This window comes from Talpa occidentalis, unplaced genomic scaffold (assembly GCF_014898055.3).
Source record: "Talpa occidentalis isolate TD23 unplaced genomic scaffold, MPIMG_talOcc4v2.1 talOcc4.4, whole genome shotgun sequence".
NCBI classification, from domain to species: Eukaryota; Metazoa; Chordata; class Mammalia; order Eulipotyphla; family Talpidae; genus Talpa; species Talpa occidentalis.
The window spans coordinates 42749836-42771826 of record NW_023604295.1 but is presented as its reverse complement, the minus strand read 5'-3'; the positions used below and the strand labels follow the sequence as shown (position 1 = coordinate 42771826).

Genomic DNA, 21991 nt, shown 5'->3' with positions numbered 1-21991 from the left:
GGAATACAGTCTTGCTGACACCTAGATTTTATCCAAAGAAGTTTCATTTCAGACTTTTAACTTTTAGAACTATAATGGAATAAATTTGGGTTGCTTAAATATGCTAAGTATGTAGTAATTTGTTAGAGCTGCAATAGGAAATGAATGTGCTATCTAACAAGGGAATACCCACAACCAGCCCCAGGGCACTCCCTGTCCCAGGAAGGGAGCAAGAAGAGACTGAAGAGTGACCTGTCAGGAAAGCTGTGCAGGCAGGTCCTGGATGGCCCGCACAGGCCCCTCCAACTCTGAGAAACATGTCTCAGGGCAGCGTTTTCTGGTGATGGGTAAAGCTTGGTTCTAACTCCTAGGACTGTGGTAGTAAGTAAAAGACATGCTTTGGGGGCTGTCTTAAAGAGACTTGGGCCACAGCAAAAGTGGTTGCCCTGGGGCACCTACCTGAGCAGAGGACTCCTTTGTTCCTGGCACAGGAGAAGTTGTCACACTCGCAGAAAGTCCCGTAGATCTTCCCAAACTCACTCTCGAAGCAGGAGCACTGGTTGCAGCTGCACTCCCCTCGCCCACTGCACAGGGGCTTGCCCTCTGCCTCCCGGCACAGGTTCTGGTACAAGCTCTGGTTCTCCCCTTCTTGACACTCGCACTTGGAGCCCAGGTGGTTGGGGTTGCACTCACACAGTCCGCAGACATAAGTCCCATTGCCACTGCATCTGGCACTATCTGGCTCCGGGTTGGCGCTGCAGCTGCATTTGCAGTTGTAGGTGACCCCCACCTCCAGGCTGTCCCGGAACCCCACAGGCCGCAGGGTGAACATGTGCTCCGTGGGTCTGCCTGGGCAGTTCCGGGCCTCCACCGACACCTCGAAGGATGCCTGGGCAGAAGGAAGAGGGAACAGGATGCTCACGGTGAGCCAGGGCCTCGGGGTGTCTGTACTGGCTTCCCTATTATCCAGGGGCCCTGCCCAAGAACAACTCCCAAGAGGTCCTCGATGAAGGACCTGCAGCGAAATCCCTCCCGATCCTCACACACAGGGAGAGCCATGCAGTGGCAGCCCAGGAGGCCTCGGATCCACAGCTCCCTCATGTTAGCAAAGAAGAACATATTCAGGCATGCCAGCATCTGACAGGCATTGCGCTTCTCTTTTTAATGCTCATCATCTCTCAGTTCTCACAACCCTGAGGAAGTCACTGCCACAAAAAGGTATAAAAACTCACTGGAGTTTCCACAGTTCTTTTTCTCCCTTCTTTTCACTTCTACCCTCCCCTCTCTACTTCCATTTTGAAAGTCATTCATGCAACAGATATTTTCTGGGCCCCGTCCTCTGAGCCAGGCACTGCACTGCAAATGCTCCCTGAACTCATGCGTCCACAGACCCAGGCCAGTGCCCGCCTCTCTCAGAAGCTTTCCTCCCCTGGTGAAGCCCATCTGCTCAGACACACCTGCAGCCTCGCCCAGCCCAGCCCAGCTGCTCAGAGAGGTCCTCGTGGCTGCAGTTTCACAGCGGGCCTCAGGGTGATGGCTGCTGCAGGGCGCCACACATGACAGACCTTTTCCTTTCAAAAAAGCTTGTAAAGAAATGTTTCTAAGTCCTGAGTTTCTCATGGGTTGCCTTGGAAACAGTGCGAAAGGACCTATAGGAGATGTCAGTGCAGGAAAGATGGCTGCAGTCGCCCACACCATCAGAACGTGAGAGAAGCCAGGTGGCTGCCAGGTGGACTCTCCCGAAGCAGAGGCCGACTCCCGCCTGCCCCTCCCTCCCAGAGAGGAGCCAGAGGAGCGTGTGAAGTTAGTCACCCCCACTGGCCTCAGAGCAGCATTGTGGGCATCCATAGGCAGGTAGCTGGCACCCCCTGACCTATGCTGTCCCAAAGGGCATCTACCCTGAGCAGTGGTGCACCCTACACAAAAGAAGACACGAGACGGGGCCCTGGGTGGTGGTGGTGTTGGGGGGAAGGGGGTGCTCCAGACACCGATTCCAGATATCCAGGCCCAGATGTCTTTATTTTTCACAAGGTTCCTCATGTCATTCTGAAGCTTAGAGTGGGTCAGGAACCCACTTCTAGCTGTTGCTAATTATTTGCTTTAAAAAGAGCTGACTTTTAAAAAGTCATCAATAACTTGCTTCACTGAGCACTCTTTGGATGATATATATTATTGGAGAATGTTGAAAATGATTTTTCTAAATTTTCTACAACTCCCTATTGATTTGGGGTCTTTACCAATTCTAAAAGGCCCCTCCTCAGAGTCTGTGACATCTAGAGACACCCCCAAGGTGGGTGAAGGCATGTGAGACTTAGCAGGACAGATCCTCCCTCTAGGTCCTGAAGAGTCCTGCGAGGCAGCAGGCCATAACTCTAGAGAACTTGACAACAGACCCCGAAGCTCTGTGTCAGTGAAGAAATGTCAAAGGAAATAACTGTGGACAGGTAAACTGAGGCCGATGACCAGGGTCAGAGGACACTGGGAGAATCAAGCCAGGAGAGACTGCTGGGATGGGGCAGGAATGGGGCAGTGGGGGGAAGCAGAGAAAGAGAGAGATTGATAAAAGCAAAGTCAAGACAAGTTCAAGTATAAGCCTGAGGGACAGATGAGCTCTGGAGGTAAGGACTGAAATCTGCCTAATGACTACAGACATTCACAGCCACAGGTGCTGAGCGCCTTCACACCCAGGTGTTCTGCTGGGTGTCTGCATGAGCACCTCATTTACATGCCCCAGGAGGAGGCATCCTACTACTCCAGTGAAAACAGGCTTGGTGGCATGGGTGAGCTCAGTGCTGTCACAGACAGTAAGGATAGAGGGACCTGTGCTCTCCCGTGCATCACCTCCTGGCAGGGAGGAATGAGGCAGAAGCCCAGTGTCCAGATCTGGCCAGACTCACTAGAAGGTGGTGCCTGGGGGCCCCTACAGGATCTTCCTGTCCTGGGCTAGGGATGACCTGGGCCTGTAGATGGGAAGGGGGGGGGGTGACACCTGCCCCACCCACTCATGGGGCCATCAGGAATGTAGAGGTGATGGGCTCTTCCCTCCCTTCTGAGGCTCAGAGAGAAGCAGCAATCTGCAAGGCTCCTACTTCCCAAGACTCCTACCACCTGGACTTGTTAGTGAAAAGCTCCTGGGCTTCTGACCCAAAGCCACCTGTGGGTCAGAGCAGAACAACTACAAAGCATAATGTGAACCAATAACCAAAGGCATTTAATTACGAGAAGACTGGGGAGTGTCATCTGTGCATCTAACCTTCCCCCAGGAAAACTAGCCTGCATCCAGGGATAAAGGAACAAGAGACAATTCAATCTCCCGACTCTTGCAAACATGCTGCGTTCGCTGGGGAGTGACTGGAGAAGGAAGTTAGGGGAACCCCTGAATCAGTGCTGGCAGCTGATCACCCAGGAGTTAGAAAAGCTCCTGTGCTATCTGGCTGGGGGCGTGAGGAGGACCTGGCTTTCCGGCAGGCCATCCTGGACGTCCTTCCTAGCCAAGACTGGACTCACGGAGGTACTAGCTGTCGGCTCCTGGTAACCAGAGAGCAGCTCAAGTTCAGCTGCTGAGTCTCCGGTCCTGCTGGGCACAGAGCTATTATAAAAAGCTCGTTGGGAAGAGCATGTAAATCTGCCTGCCCACCCCTCCATTCAGAAATTCCATTTCCCTGAGGGGTCAGGAAGGAATCTGAGGAGGTTGGAAAGCAGCTGGATGAGTACCTCTTCCCTAATTACTATGGACTCCAACTGACACTGAGGGCTCCCCACTTCCTGGGACTTTCTGTTCTCCAATTCTGAGATTTCAGAGGAAGGTCACGGACATAGCAGCCTTCCCTCCCTCCCAAGGTTGTTATTTAAACTCATTGGGATGCTCCTGGTCCCCCCAAGGGCTGCTGGCCTGATCCACCCTTTCAAAAGGGTGACCCAGCCCCCACTCCAAACCCACCAAACCCAGGGCTGTGTAGATGCCAAGTCCACTAGGAGCTCAATGGAACAAAGCACTGAGGACGGGCACGGGGTACAGAGCCCCAGAGGAGGGGACGGGAGCGGGCGACACCGTGGGAAGTCCATGACAGGGCTCACTGGGTCCTTTGTACTGGCCCGAGTGCTCCCCCGCGCAGCCAGCCACTTGCATACTGATTTGTCGAACCAGTTCATGAGAAAGCCAACTCCCAGTGGCCAGGCCACTCAGTCAGCCCTTGTTGGTGTTGGAACCAGGAGAGGAAAATTAGGGAAAAAGCCTGGAGTTACCAAAAGAGAACCTCATTGGACTTGGGACTTTTACGGTTTATTTAAGGCATATTTCTCTCTAAGGACTTCCTGGCACCACGCGCCTGCCACCTCTCCTGCTTTATCATGGATAGATATCTTGATGCAGAGAACACAGGGGAGCCACAGAACCACAGCCTCTGGCTGGAAGTGACCACAGGCCTGCCCACCCCCACCCTCATGCCTCCTGCTTCACAGGAAGTTTTAGACATGGGGAGGTGAGATCTGCCCAGATGCCACTTGGACCCAGCTGTCCCAAGCTCCCCCATGTCCACAGGACAGACTCCCGAGATCCCAATGCCATGGCACCATCTGCTTTCCTGTTCTCTCTTCTCTAGAAGAGTCCTGGTTCTACATTCCTGACTGCGCACCTCACCATTCCCACACCTGTCTGCAGTCCTCCCAACTCACGGCATGAAAGACACCCACCTGCTAAAGGGTGATCAGGTGCCTCAGCTGGGCACGTGCGTCCCACAACAAGGCATGGCAGAAGCCCACCTCTGCAGCCCCAGCTGTAGTCACTCTCCTCTCCACCCCCAATTCACTATCCAAGGCTGCTTCCCACTTGCAAAAGAGGATGCTCTTTCACACCCTCAAAACTCCTCTGCTGCTAAGACCACCAGTGGGACTCCCTGTCCTCCCTGTGTCTGGAAAACTGCCCATGCTCCAAGTCTCAGCTCAAACAACACCCCTCCAGGCGTCTTGCTTGGGACTCCCTAGCACCAAGCTCAATTTTTATCACTGCACTTGTCACCCTTCATAGAGTTGGCTCATCTGCATGTTTATTTCCTCCTCCCAATCTGTCCTTGGGACAAATGTCAAAGGGGAAATACCCACATATGAAATAGTAAGCCTGCTGGCCGAGGCCCAACTGTAAACTCTTTGAAGACAGTTCAGCCTGAGAGAAGGGACAGGCCCAGGCTTAAGAAAAGCAGACTGGTCTCAGCTGGAAGTGCCTCTCCTTCAGCAAAAAGGGAGCTGGAGGAAAGCTCCCTCAATTCTCCAAGCCAGGACTGGCTCCATAACACACGCCTGTGCCCACACTCAGACTTAGAAGGGATCTGTGCTCGGTCTAAGGCTCTGCTGTTGCCACGCTAAGTTCTTAATAATTTTTTAACAAGACCCCACATTTTCATTTTGCACTAGGCCCTCTAAGTTATGTAGCTGGGTCTGCCTGCATGGGCACCAGTGCTCTCAGAGCTCTCCTTCGTGACCTGGCATGGCCCTTGCGAGAGCATCATGTCCAGCTATGACAGGCAAGTGGCCACCCTCTGTGCCAGCCTGTCTTCATTCACAGAGAACAAAAGTCCACGGCCCTTGCAGTGGGACCAGGGGCCATGTGACTGGGCCCTTTGACAAGAGGACAGCAGGAGCCAGCATGGAGACCTGCCACGTGGACAGGCCATGGCCCCCAGCACCCTGAGGGAGGCCCCTGCCTAGGTTGTCAAGGGGGAGGAGGTGGGAGGGCACCATTCTTTCTCTATGGTTTCAAAGACTCTATAAGCCCTATGAAAACATTTTTGAGTTTTTCACTTTTGTAGGGAAAAAAAAATGCCATTTAAAACATCTCTCTGGTTTCTGGATAATGTTTCCCTATTTTTCTGAGGCATCCCTGAACAAAACCACAAGGGTGTTGATGAGTAAGTGGCAATAATCCCACCTTGGGTTTTTTTCATACTTTTGGTTCCAGAGGGCAGGAGATATAAGAAAAACATGGAGTTTGGCAGCTTTAATCTCAGGCTTGTCTCCTGGTTTTAGCAGCTCATTAACCACAGGACTTCTGGAAAGTTCTCTGGCCCTTCTTTGAGCCTCAGTTTTTCTCACATACAATGGGGAGTAACGTCTACCTTACCAGCTGCTGCAAGAAGCAGAGAAAGTAGCAGTAATGGCCCCACCATGGCACAGGGCTTATCAGAAATCCCCATAAATTGACAAACCATATTATTCCCTCCTTGATAAGGAGACAATGACTAGTGAGATCACTTGATTTGGAGTGAAATGAACTTGGCTTGAGTTTTGAGTACACTGCTTATTAGCTGGGTCACCTTGGCTAGCTGATCATACCCCCAAATCCCAGGCTCCCTAGCAGCAATGAGAGCAGGGCCCCATTCCCAACCTGAGCCACAGGGTATGTGACCCAAATGTGGCAAGGTGCTAAAAGGCATTCAGTAAACTGTGCCCTGTGTGGAGAACCCTGTTTATTATCATATTTTGCTCTGAGATCCTTGGAAGTAGGTCTGATGGAATAGAATAGGCTGCTCTAATTAGACTCAAATAGCCCTAGCTTTGACCTTCCACTTTGCTACTGACTGGCTTGTGTAGCTTCAGGTAGTTAAACTCTGTGGTTCAGTTTTTCTCATCTGTCAACATGAATAACAATAACTTCCTCACAGGGAACAAGAGGAAAACATAAAGAGAACTCATTGTTTACTTGCTTTCCAGTCCTTCCAGAGACAAACTGTATTTCCCATTTGGGTCCATGAACAACCCCAATATTCTGATAGTGATTTCCCCTTTTCTGGTTAAGGCAGCAAAACTTGGCTTTATTTTCATGCATCCAAAAGAAGCTCCAACTTTATGCTGGCATTAACAAAAACAGTTATTATCAACAAACAGTTCCCTTGACTTTCCTAGTTTCTAGATAATTCATCATGAGGGCTGCTTGTTTTTATTAAAAAAACAAACTGAACATAGAACTCCAGATGCAGTCTGACCCAAACAAAGGAGAGAGGAGCCATCATCTCTGGCATTTCAGAAGCCTTCCATTAACTCAACCTCAACTGGCATGACCTTTTTCTCAAGCAACTGTATTTATTCACATTAAGCCTTTGAGCCATTACAACCTACCAGATCCTTCTCTTAAAAGTTACCATTAAAACAAGTCCCCTCTGCCCTATTGCTGTCCTGAACCAAATACAAGAGATTACTTCTGTGCAGTGAAAAATATTTCTTCTAAGTCTTGGTTTATCTGCTTTATAAAACAATGTGTTTTCTTCATTGTTGTGACCTCCCTATATTTGATATAGCTTTTCCATGAGTTCAACTCAAGCTAGTCATAACCATGAACAGACAAGAAACATCTGGAACCACAGTCAACTCTTCCCTCCTGTTGACATTATCAACACTCTTAAAGTATGTTTATTACTCTGCTACAACCCTTTCTACGTGTGTGCTCAACAACCCACATTATTTGTCTGATTCATAAAACTTTTCAGAAATTATGTATCCCAAAGCACAGAACATGCTAAGAGGTCTAGGTATGAAGGCCAGAACTCTCAGACTCCTGCCCATGCTCTACCAGTTGATTTCATCCCTATCATGGGAAGATAATATTGGTTTAAAACACCAAGGGCACAGTGAAAACTTGGGGAAACTTTCGGGCAAGGCACTAAGGGTCAGGAGCATGGGAGCTCCTAAACAACTGCACCTGGCACCTAACAGACACAACACAGAGCAGGCGTAGGAAAGCCACCCCACGCTGAGCTGGAAGACAGAATACAAACTGACTTTGTGACATTCAAGGTCCTTATCAGAAACCAAAGAATAATGACCAATGCTAACAGGCATCATAAACGAGGAAGAGGACTTACCGTGTCCCCAATCTTCAGGCCCTCACACTTCCTCTGGCCAGGATAGGATACACCATCTTGGCATGTAGCAGTGAAGAAGAGGTTAAGATCCTCAGGCTGATCCCAGACTGACAGCTCCACCTTAGACCGGATGCTCTAAACAGAGAGAAAAGATTAAGCCAAAACCACTTAACAGAGGTCAACAGTCTAGACGCTCTCCCTAGATTCTCCAAACAGCTGCATGGCTTCTTCTAAGTCAGAAGTCTCAAGCTGAGGTAAGAATCAGTGGTTTGGCTAGCTGCTCCTCTTTCTCTTTCCCTCTCTCTCACCCACAGACCATCTTGCTAGACATGGCCTGAGGTCTTCCTCCTTGAATTCAGAGTTGAAAATGGTTCACCTGCCAATTGATGCTACTATCTGCTTCAAGGGCTCATGCTCTGACCACGCTGTCCTCTCAAGAGTCACCTCTCATCACTACCCTCAGCTTCAGACACGCAGCTCCTCAAATCTTGCCATGTGCTCTTCAAACTTAGAGCCTTTGCACATGCCTGGGATAAAGTTCCTTGTTCAGTGGCTCTTGTCTCTTCTTTGCCCCTCGCTAGCTCCTTATCATCCTTTAAAATCAGGTCAGCAGGCACTTTCTCGCACAATCCACCCTATCATTCACAGCACACCCACCCCCACCTGATGAGGTCCACATGCCTGAGTTTGGAACTACATTATGAGAGATTAACATCTTATGAGTGGATTATGTTCTTAGGACCGTGGGTAAAACAAAAATCAGGTGAACTGAATCATCAGAATAGAAAAATTTAAAGACTGAAAATAAGTGTTGAAAAGAATATGGAGCAACTGGGGCCCTTGTACATTGTTGGATGATAGTGGAAACTGGCCAAGACAGGCACAAATTCCTCACAGCTACATTCTGTAACAGCTAGAAACTAGAACTAACAAAAACCTGTCAGAACAATAGAGAAGATTTTTTAAAACAATTGTGTATGTCCACATAGTACAGTAGCATAAAGGAGTGGATCTGACAATACCACACATACATGAGTTTCATCAACATAGCACTGGCAGAAAAGAAACCAAACACGAAAGGCCCATCTACTGTGAGATTCTATTTATGTAAAATTCAAATTCAAAAAAATTCAAAACCAGTGGTTACCCTTGGGGGACAGTAATGGGAAGGGGTATGACAGGGGCTTGGGTGTTAATATGTTCTGTTTTTTGAACAGATATGGATGGCTTTTGGATACTTAGGTATATTCTGTTTGCAAAAAAAATTGCAATTTTCTGAAATGTCTATTTAAAAAGTATCTTAGAAGGGTGTACTTTGGAGAATGAGGCCAAATGAAGTTATTGGCTTGTATTTGGGTCATATCTTATCAAAACCAGCATTTTACACACTGAGTATATTCTGCGCGTGCACTGCAAGAAGCAGCAAGGCCAGCCTGCAGATGCCCGTCTGCCCTCCCTGCCCACTCCAGACTGCACAACACTGACCAAGATGACAGGCAGAACTACCTCTTGCTCTCATGGGGTTCCTTTTCCTTTTTTTTTCTTTTTTGCTGACCATGTAGTGTTAAACTTGCTTCAGTTAAATATGCTGTTTTCCCAACGAATTAGCAGCTTGTTGAAAATATTCTCTGCAAGAAATAGTCTCTCTCTTTGCAACACAAAATATTAAGTGCTTCTACAACTCTAAAAATACTCTCCCTCTTAATTCCACTTCCCCTTGTAAGTGCCAGCCTCACTGGCACAGGGCTGGGAGAGCACCACTCAGCACACATGGCACTGCCTGCCAAGGGACGCTAGTTATTTAGAAATCTGTTTTTCCCACTGAGTTGTGAAGTCCAAGGGCCATATGGTATTTCTGTCTGGGACCAGGCACAAGCTTTTGACAGATGAAAGGAAGGATATTTTAACAACAATTATGCTGAGGGGTTCAGGCCTATTTTAAAAAGTATTTTAAATTGTGAGTTTGTATGAAGATGAGGCAAAATAGTGTGTCATAAAGGGGTTGGGTTGATGTAAAAAATTACTTGAGACCAGATGCATGAAACACGGGAGCCCATAGTTCACACTCAGGTTGCTAGGAGGAAGCATCAGAGCCAACCCCCTCCAGGCCCGCCTACGCGCCACCTTGGAAGTGTTAATGGAGGATTTGGTAGAAGGAGAAGGTGCACTGGTGGCTCCTTCCATCCAATGCATGGAAATGTAATGCTATGTTCTGTCCTGCCCATAAGCCCCCAAAACCTTGTGTTCTGATCTGAAGTTTGTATTTCTCCTGCTCCCCAGACAGTCTGTAGAATCAGAAACGCTTATAGTGTTAGAGAGCTAGGAACCATGGAGATGATTCATGAAAGTGGGAAGCAAAGCCAAAGAAAAAGTCACATCTGAGGTTACCTCCCTGCCAGAGGCAGGCAGAACCAGAACCAGAACCAAGCCATGGTCCCCCAGCAGTGCTCTCTGTAATCACACCTGATAATTCTTTCTTCAGAAACTGGCTCTGACTTGGCGAGTGTGGATGGTCAGGTTGTATCCTGTTTATAAGGGTCAGTCTCCCCTAAAGACCAGGAGCTCCTGGAGGGTAGGAGTGTGTTCTGCTCACTGTCTATCCCAAGGAGTTGCATGGGGCCTGTTACACATTAGGCTGTTGGGATATGTTTGTTGAACAAGTAAATGAATAAATAAATGGACGGAATCCAAGACAGAGCAGAGGGTCAAAGCCATAGACAATGCAGTTGTTATGTATGAAGACTTATGTGTGACTCTTGACATTCAATTAACTCCCGTCAGATTTGCCCCTGAAGATGAGTTTTTACTCCTCATCTGAGGGTGAGCAGACAATGTCATGATTATTACAAGTGCAAAGGCTATTTAATACTCGGTCAGGTTAGGTCACATCTGCAACTGCTTTAAGTCAGGCCAGCTGTGGAGAGGGTGGGAGCAGACTGTATGGCAACAACAAAAAGAGAAACATGTGCTTCAGCTTCTGATGTCACCCGCCACATTCAGCTCGAGTGGTTTCCAGCTCATTCTGTTCTTTCCTGCTCTGCAAAGGGCCCCAGTGGTGTCTCCAAATACTACCTCCCCTTTCTCAGTGCAACCTGATGCGGGCGTCTTACATGTACACTGGGGCCTGTGGGCAAACTCTGGAAGAAAACTCACTGCTTAGCAAAGCACCACGGTGCTCGGTGCCCCTGGGAGGATTTGGTGATCTCTCACAATCAAGAATTTGGCACAGCAAGAAAAAATTATAAATTGAAACTCAGAGCCCAAGATTTCACACTGTACAAGTTGCATGTGACAGACTGTATTCTATAAGATGTTAAACTAAACACACCCTTTCCACTTCGCTTCCTTCTCAGCCCCATTAAACACCATCGCCATTGCCTGTTACATGGGCTCCAACCAAAAATGTCCCCACAGATGGGGACAAGTCAGCCCCTACGCTCAGTCACATGTCTCTGATGAAATCCACCAGAAACCACTGAGATGGGGTGGGGGGCAAGAGAAACACAAACAGTTCATTTAAGGTATGCTCGGACCCTGGCCGGGGTGAGGAGGAGGTGAGGGGATAACCAGAGCTAACCGGAACACACACACACACACACACACACACACACTCACTCACTCATACATACCCACCCCACCTCACCCCCAGACTCTGCTCCAAATACCTTGCTGTTTCACGTTTCTATACTTCTTTATTTCTTTTTATGTTTCTGTATTTAATATCTTTTTTACAAATTTCTGAAGTGGGGTGGTGGTAGTGGAACTACCAAGATCACAGCTTTTGGGATGACCATGTTCAGTATCTTGGGGGTGATGGCTTCACAGGTGTGTACTTGTGTCAAAACTTACAATTGTACACTCAAATCTGTACAGCTTATTTTCTGTTAATTATATCTCAATACAGTGGTTTTTAAATTTTCCACTGAACTTGAATAGCCATGGTTGATAGTATTATAGCAATTGCCCACTTTAAGAGTTGAGGCTCTAGTCATTCACAAGCCACAGATTTCATTTCCTCCCAGGTTCTCTAACAGGAACCGTTTTACTTCCCAGTCTGGCTACAGAGCTAGGTTCCCACAGTTCCTCAGGGCATTCACCCAGGTTCCTAAGTTCCCCAGGGAAGGGATTCCTTTCACTGCTCATCCCATCCCACTCCCCAGCAGCAGAGGGCTCCCCGTCTCCACCTGACCTCCACATACACAGCATATTTCTCTAGGGGCTTGGGTTTCTATTAAGAAATAAATTTATAGCCCTCCCTGGTGGCACAAGGGGTTAAGACCGCACTATGAAGCAACACGCAGGCTCTGCAGCACGAGTTCAATCCCCGGCTGGCCAGGGAAAATCCCACATGGTGCAGCAGACCTCAAGTCTTGCCTGCTGCTCCCCTCAGCAGTGCATTTCAGTCAGTCTCCCTGTTCTGTTTCGCCCTCTGTCTCTGGTGAATCCTCTCACCCCCACACCTCTGGCCTGTACCCCAGCTCTTGTATGCATAAATAAATAAATCTTTAAAAAAAGAAAGAAATTTATATATAATGAATCCTGCATTTATATATAAATGCAACCTATCTCAGAGAAAGACAACCAGCAAGTATTTATGAAATCCCATCCAGGGATCCAGCACTCACAGCTTGTGCTCCTGGCTGGAAGGGCCCCATGCACCAGCATGCACACACAGAACCATGCACCACACCAGCCACTGGCTGAGCACAGGGCTTTTTCTGTTTCTGGTGAATGTTATTCAGCCAGTTCTGTGGAACCGAGTGTCATGATGCCTTTCACTGTAAAAGCTACAAGGAGCAGAAGGCCTGGACCTTCTTCAGGAAATGCCCAGGGGGAGCCCCATATGTATGTCAGTCACCTGGAATAGGGGATCATCTGGACTCAGGTGCTGACTGAGGATGGAAATGCTGGGAACAGGCTCCTCCCCAGAAACCCAGGAGAACACCCTCAACCCCACCTTGGTGCCGAAGATGTGCTTGTTCTTCATTATTTCTTCCTCTAAAGGCCTTGACTCAGTAGGAAGTATGGTGTGGTCACCCCACCAGAGAAGAGCACAACCAGCAGCAGCCCCCTACTGACCTGGGGTTCACAGAGCCCCCAGTGCCCCAACAGGGGAGGGAGAGCAGCTCAGGTCAGGGGTTCAGGCTGTCACACTGACTTTAGTTTAGTAAAAGTTCAAAAAAAGTTTTGAGTTTTTACCTCAAAAATTTCATGATGAGGTGTCCCTAGTAAGGAAGGTGACATTGGGCAGGCCCCCAGCCTCGCGCACACACTCCACACATTCTCTCAGGGTCACATTTCCACTGTCTGTGGGGATCTGAAAGCCAGTAGGTATAAAGTTCATCTGGAAACCCTGTCTCGCTGGGCTCTGGGGTGGCCTACTGGATCTGGTGAAGATTTAAAGGTCAGAGATGAAAAAGATTTGTTATGTGGGGGGGCAGGGTAGGAGAGGAGGTGGTTTAGTTTCTGTCAACAGGAAGTTCCAGGAGTGAGGAGGCATCCGAGAACTGTCAGAGGAAGAGGACCTTGAACTGCATACAGGGCAGGGATGGGTGGGGAGAAAAAAGGAAAACCGGCCACAATCCTCACTGCTGCGCACTCACTACCTTCAAGACACTGAAGTTCCAGAAGACCAAGTGAGGGCAGGCCACACCCCATGCTCCAAGGCTGAGGGCATTGGCTCCTGGTCTTTGTAAGTCAAAACAGGGCTACCTTAGAGGGCTGACGAAGTCAAGAGTGGATAGGCAGAGTTCCAAATATGCCTCTGTAGATCAGCTGTTGGGAAAGCAGATGGCTTTTCTCACACACACTGATGCCATGGTGGTTCATTACGTTTTCAGGTTAGCCCCACAAGTCTAGTTTATATAAGTTTAGGACTAACAGTGCTACTTAAACTAGGTATTGACACTATGAATAGCCCTATTTTAACAGGAAGTACTCCGAGTTCCAATTTGGGAATTACCTGGCTCCTTGAGGAGTTGGTGGGCCCTGGAAGCTGCAGCCTCGGGGGCCTTAACAGGGAGGGAAGCAGAGGGTACCTACTTCCCAGCACAAGAAACTGTGCCTGCCATTTTTTTTTCCTCAGAAAAGGAAGATCAGGGTCGAGGACTTCTTGGATGTAGGGATTAAGGGGAAGGAAGGCAGGAAGAAGAAAGGTTTGGGAATCATGGATGATTGACTTGGGTGTGGAAGTGATTCCTATGCTGTGTCTGTAAGTTTCTATGTGTACCCAAGTTAATGTGATGAGTTACAAAAGCACAGAATTTAATAGGCCTAATAGGCTCCCTGTGTAAGGACCTGAGTATAATCAGATCATAAATATGTAGGCAAAAGGCCTATTGTTGACTCTTCCTGGCTCTATTCCATTCCAGTCTAAAGCTCTATGCTGAGCTCCATACCCCGAGAAATTCAGGTTAACTAGGGCCCGAGGTGCTGTCCACCGAAAGGCCGATCATGTGTATCTCCTCATTTCTCACCATGTGCCCAGTCACACCTGGTGCACCAAAAGTCAGGACCTGGAGACCATGCTGCCAGAACCCAAGCGTGAGTCTGACTGGGCCACGTGCTTGTTCACTGTGATCAGTTTGTGATGAGTGTCAAGGCAGCAGAGGAGAGGAGTGAGGATGCATCAAGCAGGATGGCCTCCGTGCTGAGCCTCAGTGAAGGCACTAAACCCAGGAGGTAGGAGAGGAGACGCAGAGCCCAGTTTGCCAGGACAGCGCACCGAGTGCACATCCGCCTCAGTGGGAGAGTGCAGGTGGCCATGGGACTTACACTGTACGCGTTGATGATCAGTTGAATAATATTTTTGGAGTCTCCATGTAAAATCTCCACTGTTGTTCCAGGTATTAGGGCTGTAAAATTCTTGAGGGGAAGAAAAAAAAAAAGCAGGGATAAGCTTAGTTTGTCCTTCTAAATTGTCAAAGAAAAAAAAAACAAAAACTGTTCTGCTCCACAGAGCTAGAACAGTAAGGGGCTCCCAGCACCACGTTTTGCCACAAGGATAAGTGGGGAGACCAGGCACCGAGAACGGAGTTGCAGCAGTAGCTGTGGGACAGCCATCCTGAAGGCCTCGTGCGCAAGACCTAACAAGATCTGTCCCCATGATGCCCTGCTCCTTCCTGAACCTTCTCTTCTGCGGACAACTCTCTGAAATTCCATTCTCTAAGGTCAACATAGTCTTGACTTTCTTTGTTGCCAGCTTGCCCCTAGTCTACACAGGTAGTCTACACATGTGGTCCCTTTGAGGATACCCTCAACCTGTTCAGCAGAAGTGAAAGCATCTCAAAGAGACAGACTCTTTTTCTTAGTAGGGAACCGAGTTGTAAAAGGCGCTCTTCCCAGGACATCTGGGTCTCTCTAGATAGAGGAAGCATTTGCCTTTCCTCTTTAATTTGTATTAACTCCTGAAGAAGTTATTTGTAATTGTAACAGAAACAGCCTGTCTTAGACTGGATGGACCACTGCCAGAGGCAACATGCCCTTGGTTCTGAGCAAGAATTAAAGCCAAAGTGTTTCCCTCTTGAAACATCTGGAAGTATACCCAGTATAGTCTGCGCAACTGAGCTCTATAAATGATGCGCTTTGTCCTCTCTTCATGAAACAAAGGGGGAAAATGCTCTTTTCCTTGTTTTCTTCTACTAAAATCTCCTAAAATCGATTCAGACTAAAAGAAGATAAGAGCTCAAGAAGATGTAAGTGGCATTTTGTCAGTAATAATCTCAGGCGAGAACATCAATCAAGTGAAGGTTCTTCTGTGTGGTTTTGGGTGATAAGCAGAGGAGACAGGGCTGGCTGTCCCGGGGGTAGGGTGAGGAGTCACTGATTAAATTCTTAACCAACCACCTCTGGAGGTACAAGGGGAGCTGGGCTGTATTAGGCTTAACATGCACACTTAAGTAATGCAGAAGAGATTTCTAGTTCAAAATGCAACTTGCCTGTGATATCGGAAGAGCACACTCACAAGGGGTCTTTATAATGCTAGACCACAGATTGACCCGGAAAAAGTTTCTTTTATACAGAATAGATTCATACACAGATTGCTCTGTTTTCTTTGGGAACTCTGTCCCAGACTAACCCAGGGGCCTTCCGTACTCCAAGGGGAAGGCATAAAGTTCTTGAATACTGGAATTACTGATGTAACCTAGAGATGTCTCGGTTTTCTTTCTGTACATCCTCATTTCATTTTGTCCTTCTCTTTTGGAATTGTCCATTTTATCACCTGATAATGGGAATTCACATTATTTCCAAAGATCAAATTAGATACCATATGTTTAAATTCCTTGTAAAAGGTATGTGCTGCTAGGTGAATGCTTAATGGCTTCCTTAATACAATTATTTTTCATTAGATTAAGAAGGGCTATATTCTACCCCTTCTTTAGCTCTCCCCCCACAGAGTAAGGCTGTTAACACTCCTCACCCCACATTCTAATACCCCATTCACCTGAGGTTCAGCATGGATTCCTGAATCAGATCACTAGACTCCCTCCTCCCTCCAGACATACCTTGTAGAGCGAATAATAGTTTTTTGTCACTGCAAAGATCAGGTTGATGTTGTTTTCTGCCAGTTTCTCTCCAAGCAAGGCAAGGGATGGATAGTCCTAGGGTCAAAACAAAAGTCAAGGCTGTAACATTTCTAACAGACTGAAATACAAGCACCAGGTTCTAAAAGGCAGGCAATAACCTAGCACTTGCCATGAGAAGCACCTTCCCCTTAATAACCAAGCCCCAGGGAGCCCCTTAATAACCAAGTCCTGCCAACAGCTCCTAAGTGAGGAGCTACAAAGAAAAAGACCCTCCAGAAAAGGACCCTCCAGCACCTACAAGCCAGACTCGTCCCCTACCCCTCCCAACCTAGAATGGAGAAGCGGTGAGTTGAGGTTTCCCACACCTGGTCTGTGTCTCCATCTTTCAGCAGGGGTGGGAGGCAGTGGACAGGCTCCAGAAAGAACAGGTACCACATCCTACCATCTACCATCAGCATCCGCTTACATTCCCTTCCCTACCACCTTTCCTCCAGATCCCCTCGCCCATTTTCTTTCTCCTATACCTAAGAGATGGGCCTGCCATGTCCCCCACAGGTCCTGGTCAGTCCTGCACGGGGCAGTGAATGGGCAGAAGAGGCTGATTACACCTGGACTAAAAACTGAGTCAAAGATGTTTGAGAACAAAGGAGGGAGGTGGCCAAGAGGCAGTTTAACAATGTCCTGAGGATTTTAAGGGGGAATGATGGATACAGGGGTCCAACAGTTCAGTACTTTCCAGGTTCTATTCTATAGGTTTGAATGCCTTTTCTAGACTCCGTTTTTCCTGGACAAAATGGAAATCTTGGGCCCTGCGCACCTTTTGAAATGGGAGAAAATGGGCTTGTCTGGCAAAGAAAATTTGAATTTTCCTCTAGCAAGATACCAGAGTGGATTTGAAAGGGAAGTGAGTGTAGACTTGGGGCAGGAGATGGGAGGGAGAAGAAAGCATGGTAAATGATGTGCAAAATCTCAATAATTGTGGGTCTGTATGACAGGTGTGAGAGGGTTCATTTCACTGCTCTATTTTTATGCATGTTTGAAACTGCAAAAATTCTTCCAAATTACAAGGCCATGGTTACAGACTATTGGGAGTGGAGGGTCTCCCATTCCATGCAGGACAGCTGCTGCCTGACAATGAGGGTACTCAGTTCCTGGGGAGCCCATTTCTAGAAGTCAGCAAGTTTGGTCTTCAGTTGTCCAGTTTTCATCTCTGCAGAATACAGTCCCCAATGCCCTCATTTCCCTTTGAGTCCTAGCTTGTCTCCCCAGTTACTTCCTCCCTTGACTAAGGTGCACAAAGGAAAAAAGATGAACCAGCCACAGAAATCTCTGAGAAATATCCTAAGTTATTGAGGCTTCTGGAAGCCCAAGTAGAGAAGACAGGATGAAACTGAATCCCAAGAATGAAAAGAGGGGGTCATTGAAAAGAGAGGGCCAGAGGGAGTGTCAGGGGCTGGGGGAGCACTCAGCCAAGGGGCAGGGTCACAGGAGCAGCACTGGGGACCCGTGTCTGGTCCTCACCATCTGGTTGGACGCAGTATACTCGTTGGCCTCGTTCAGGTGGCACTGGCCATCGTGAGGCTGCACCAGGCCCCCCAGCTTTCCATCCAGTGCAATGTGGGGCACGTCATCCGTTGTGAAGACCAGCAAATGCAGCGCATCCTTTCGCCAGCCGATCTTCTCCTGAGGGACAGAAGTGTGATGGTGCAAAGCCTTTCTGGCTGCTACGCAAGCCTGCCCCGGGGCACCAGAGGGTACTAGCCCATCTCCACAGGTCATGTTCTGAGTAAGAGGGATCCTTTGCTTGTATAATGGGGAGCGCTCATAAAACCACTGGTGAGGGGATCCAGAGCACTCAGAATAGACACAGCCCGGGCTGGGAGAGCCTAAATACCTGAGACAAACCTCATAGCCCCATCCACACAGGGCCCCATGCACCTGAGGCCCCCACTCAGCCCATCATGCACCTCCCCTCGTTTCAGTCATACCTAAGGGCTGCTCCCCACTTAGCCTCACCTACCATTCCTTCCCCAGAATAGCCTTTAACCCGCCCCAACCTGCCACAACACACTTGGGCACCAGAGCTCACCTACGATGACAGGTAAGTGAGAGCTTCAGTTCCCCAATTAGATGGAACCGTTCAGAACAGAGAGCTGAGGACCACGGTCTCCACAGTCTGTCCGTGGAGACCTAGCAAATCCCGTTATCCATTCTGGCAGCTGTTACCACTCCAATCATTAATTGAACCAATTTGGTGTTTACAATCAACCAAATTAGCTCCTTGGTCTCTTTATAGCTTCACTATGACGCGTGTGCCACTCTTCCATCCAGTTCCATCCAGGACTCCAGTTTTCATATTTGGCCACTGTGGCCCCAACAGGTGGAACAATAGACAGTCATATACCAAAAAAGAGAAGCTCAACCAATCCCTCTACACAAAAACACACTCTCATCATCATTAGGAGTAGCCAGATCCTGATACACAGCAATGAAAACTGGGATATGGTTGTCTTCTTACTAACAGTGAAACGATACCTCCAAATATTTTGGTGTTGGAGTGAACATATGAAGAAGTAAACATTGCTGAGGGTATCTCCAGGTGCACATTTGACATTGAAATAGCAGGCTGGGTTCCCAGACTTTGCAAGATGAAAGCTACTGCTCTTTTGGCAGACACAGGTATCATCCTCCCATCACCATAATGATGGCTAAAAGCCTGAAATAACTATATTTTCTCACTTGCTCCAAAAGCAGCATGGGGGAGAAAAAGTTCAAGAAAGAAAAGGAATTTGAGAGCCAGGAGGTTTACTATGAGCAAGAAAATTAACCTTTGGGTGGCCTTCCTAGTGGCACGGGTTAAGCACAGCACTATGAAGCTATCCACAGCCATGGCAGCACAAGTTCGATCCCCAGCCAGGGAGCAACCCACATGGCACGAGACCTCTCCTGTCTTGCCCACTGCTCCCCTCAGCAGTGTATTTATTTCAGTCAGTCTGCCTGTTCTGTTCTCCACTCTGTCTCTGGTGAATCCTCTCACTGCCCCCATACCTCTGGCCTATACCCCAGTTCTTATATGCATAAAAAAATGTTTAAAAAAAAAAAAGGGAAAATTAACCTTTCAGGAAATTAGTTTCTCAGACTCACAACACTCATTCAATGAGCAAGTACTGACCTCCGACTGTATGCCAGGCCCCACGCTGACAAAACAACCTGTTCCAGATCTCAAAGAGTTTACAATCCAAAGAAAAAAACAATTTCAACACCTAATGAAAAGCATGTCAATGGAAACCAGAGAAGAACACTAAGGATAGATGAAACTTAAGCTGAGCTGGAAGTATGAGAGGGGCTCTTTTCAAGGAAGCTGGAAGAAGAAATGAGGGAGAAGGCAGAAAAGAGGGTGCCAGGCAGTAGCATAAGCACAACAAAGAGACCAGATACTTTTGGGACCTAGAACAAGAAACTTACAGGTTCCCTCACTGCAATGAAATTCTAAGTCATGGTGAAGTTAACTTAAGGTGTTAGGAGTGAAGATAGTGGTTCCCCTTGGTGACAAGAGTAATAATAGGAAGAGTTACAAGGAAGCTTCTGGAATGCAAAAAAATGAAGCTCAACGCATACCACTCACTACATATAAAAATTAACTCAAAGTGGATCAGAGACCTATAACTTCAGAAAAATCTTTTTAAGGTTGGTATAGTCAAAGATTTCTTAGATAAGATAATCTATAGGATTAAAAACTCAATGAAGTGGACCTTTTCAAAATTAAAAACATCTGCTCATTTCATTAAGATAATGAAATGACAAAATACAGACTGAGAAAAATATTTGCAAAAAAAAAATCTAATAAAGCACTTGTGTCAAAAATCTATCAAGAGCAAAAAAAAAAAAATCTATCAAGAACTCTCATAGATCAATAATAAGAAAACAACTGAATTTTAAAATTTGAACAGATATTTCACCAAAGAAGAGAAATGGATAAAAATAAGGGCATTGAAGAAGCCGCGACATCAACAGGGATTAAGGAAATGCACACTGAAACCAGTGAGGCTATTAGACAGCTAGAAATCTCTATAAGCTAGAATCTCTACAAGCTAGAAAAGCCAAATGTCCATCAAGTGGTGAGCAGGTAGACTCTACAGCAAATGCTATTCAGCACTGGAGACCAAACTACCGATAACACACGACAGTTTGGATGAATCCTCAAAGCATTAAGTAAAAATGCCTGAGTCAAAGGTTGACTGCCTGATTCCACTCACATGATATTCAGAAAAAATCAAAACTATACGGGCAGAAAACAGGTTAGTAGCCATGAAAGGCTGAGAGTAAAGGGGGGCTGACAACGCAGGGGCACTAGGAAACTCTCTGGGGTGATGAAAACAATCTGTATTTTAATTGAGGGGATGATGTAAGACTTTACACCCAAAAGGGGTGAATTTTGCTTGATGTAAATTATCCCTCAATAAATTCTGGTTTAAAAATAAAAACTTCGAAGAAGTATATATCTTCTGACTCAGTGATTCTACTTCAGGGGACTCTATCTGCCCTGAAATGCACACAATAGTTTTTTCACTAATACAAAAAGAAAAAGAAGTGACTAACCTATTGTTCAGGAATGGTTAAAGTAAATTGAGCTAGCTCCTCTATGGCCACTGGAAATTGCTTGCATAAAGGTACGAATTATGTGCAAACATGTACATATAAAGTGGAAAACAAAGACTACAGCAGTGCAACTGCAGCATAATTTAAAACTAGGTAAGAAACAAATACAACTTCCATTAAAAAGAGAACAAGAGAGACTAAAATAAAATATACCAAAATGTGGTTGGGGTTGGGTGTGAGATTATAGGTAAACTCTTTCTTTTATTCAATTATCCCCCCACTATCTTGACTTTTACGACACTGGGCTCTGAATGCTGGCTCTGTCACTGAACTTTTTAGTCTCTTTTTCTTCTATTCCAGCTGCTCAAGGGTCTTATGGGGACCCAATGGAGGGGGGCAGGTAGAAGGAGACAGTACTACATGTAACATGGGTACCCAAACACGGGCATTTTAATTTTGTTGCCACCCATATTACCCATGTAGCTCTGGCCAAGTTATTTAGCACCTCAAATGTTTTTTGTTTTTCAGCAAAACTTACTGTTCACTCCATTATACCATTTCACCTTCACTGCAACCCCTGTGAAGTAACACATCACCACCCTATGGACAAGGACACTGGTGTTCAGACACACCAAGTAACTGGTCCTAGTTTATTAGATGAAATAATAAGAACCAGAGAAGCCACATTTAGGTAGCCTCTTACCCACAAAGCTAAACTACCCAGCTGTAGAGAGAAAGAGGTTACCTGTGTGTAATAAAATGAGATAATTCACAAGAGTATATGGTAGGCTCTCAGCTAATAACTGCCAGAGCCAAAAGAAATGTTTGTTGAATTGAAAAGTTGCATCTGCCATGGAAATAGAGTGGCACAGCATAATAATTATTGTATTTTCTCTGAAGTAAACTTCTGTTACATGAGGGATATGAACAAACATGGCCCAGAGCTGGGTGCAGACAATGAGTCAGGACATACTTACTCATTCACCCAGGCTTTGGGGCTTGGAGATTTTACAAGTGGTAATGCCACAGAGAATT

The 21991-nt window shown here is 47.0% G+C and overlaps 1 protein-coding gene across 1 annotated transcript in view; it reads right to left on the bottom strand.

Moving 5' to 3' along the window:
• Positions 1 to 21991, bottom strand: part of ITGB5 (integrin subunit beta 5) — a 106952-nt gene that overhangs the window by 29515 nt on the left and 55446 nt on the right. The window contains exons 6-10 of the mRNA XM_037525407.2: positions 17879 to 18040; positions 16337 to 16432; positions 14607 to 14696; positions 7833 to 7967; positions 439 to 868 (exon numbers count right to left, since the gene is read on the bottom strand). Of these exons, the coding sequence (XP_037381304.1) occupies positions 439 to 868; positions 7833 to 7967; positions 14607 to 14696; positions 16337 to 16432; positions 17879 to 18040 (913 nt within the window). The remainder of the gene's footprint in view (positions 1 to 438; positions 869 to 7832; positions 7968 to 14606; positions 14697 to 16336; positions 16433 to 17878; positions 18041 to 21991) is intronic.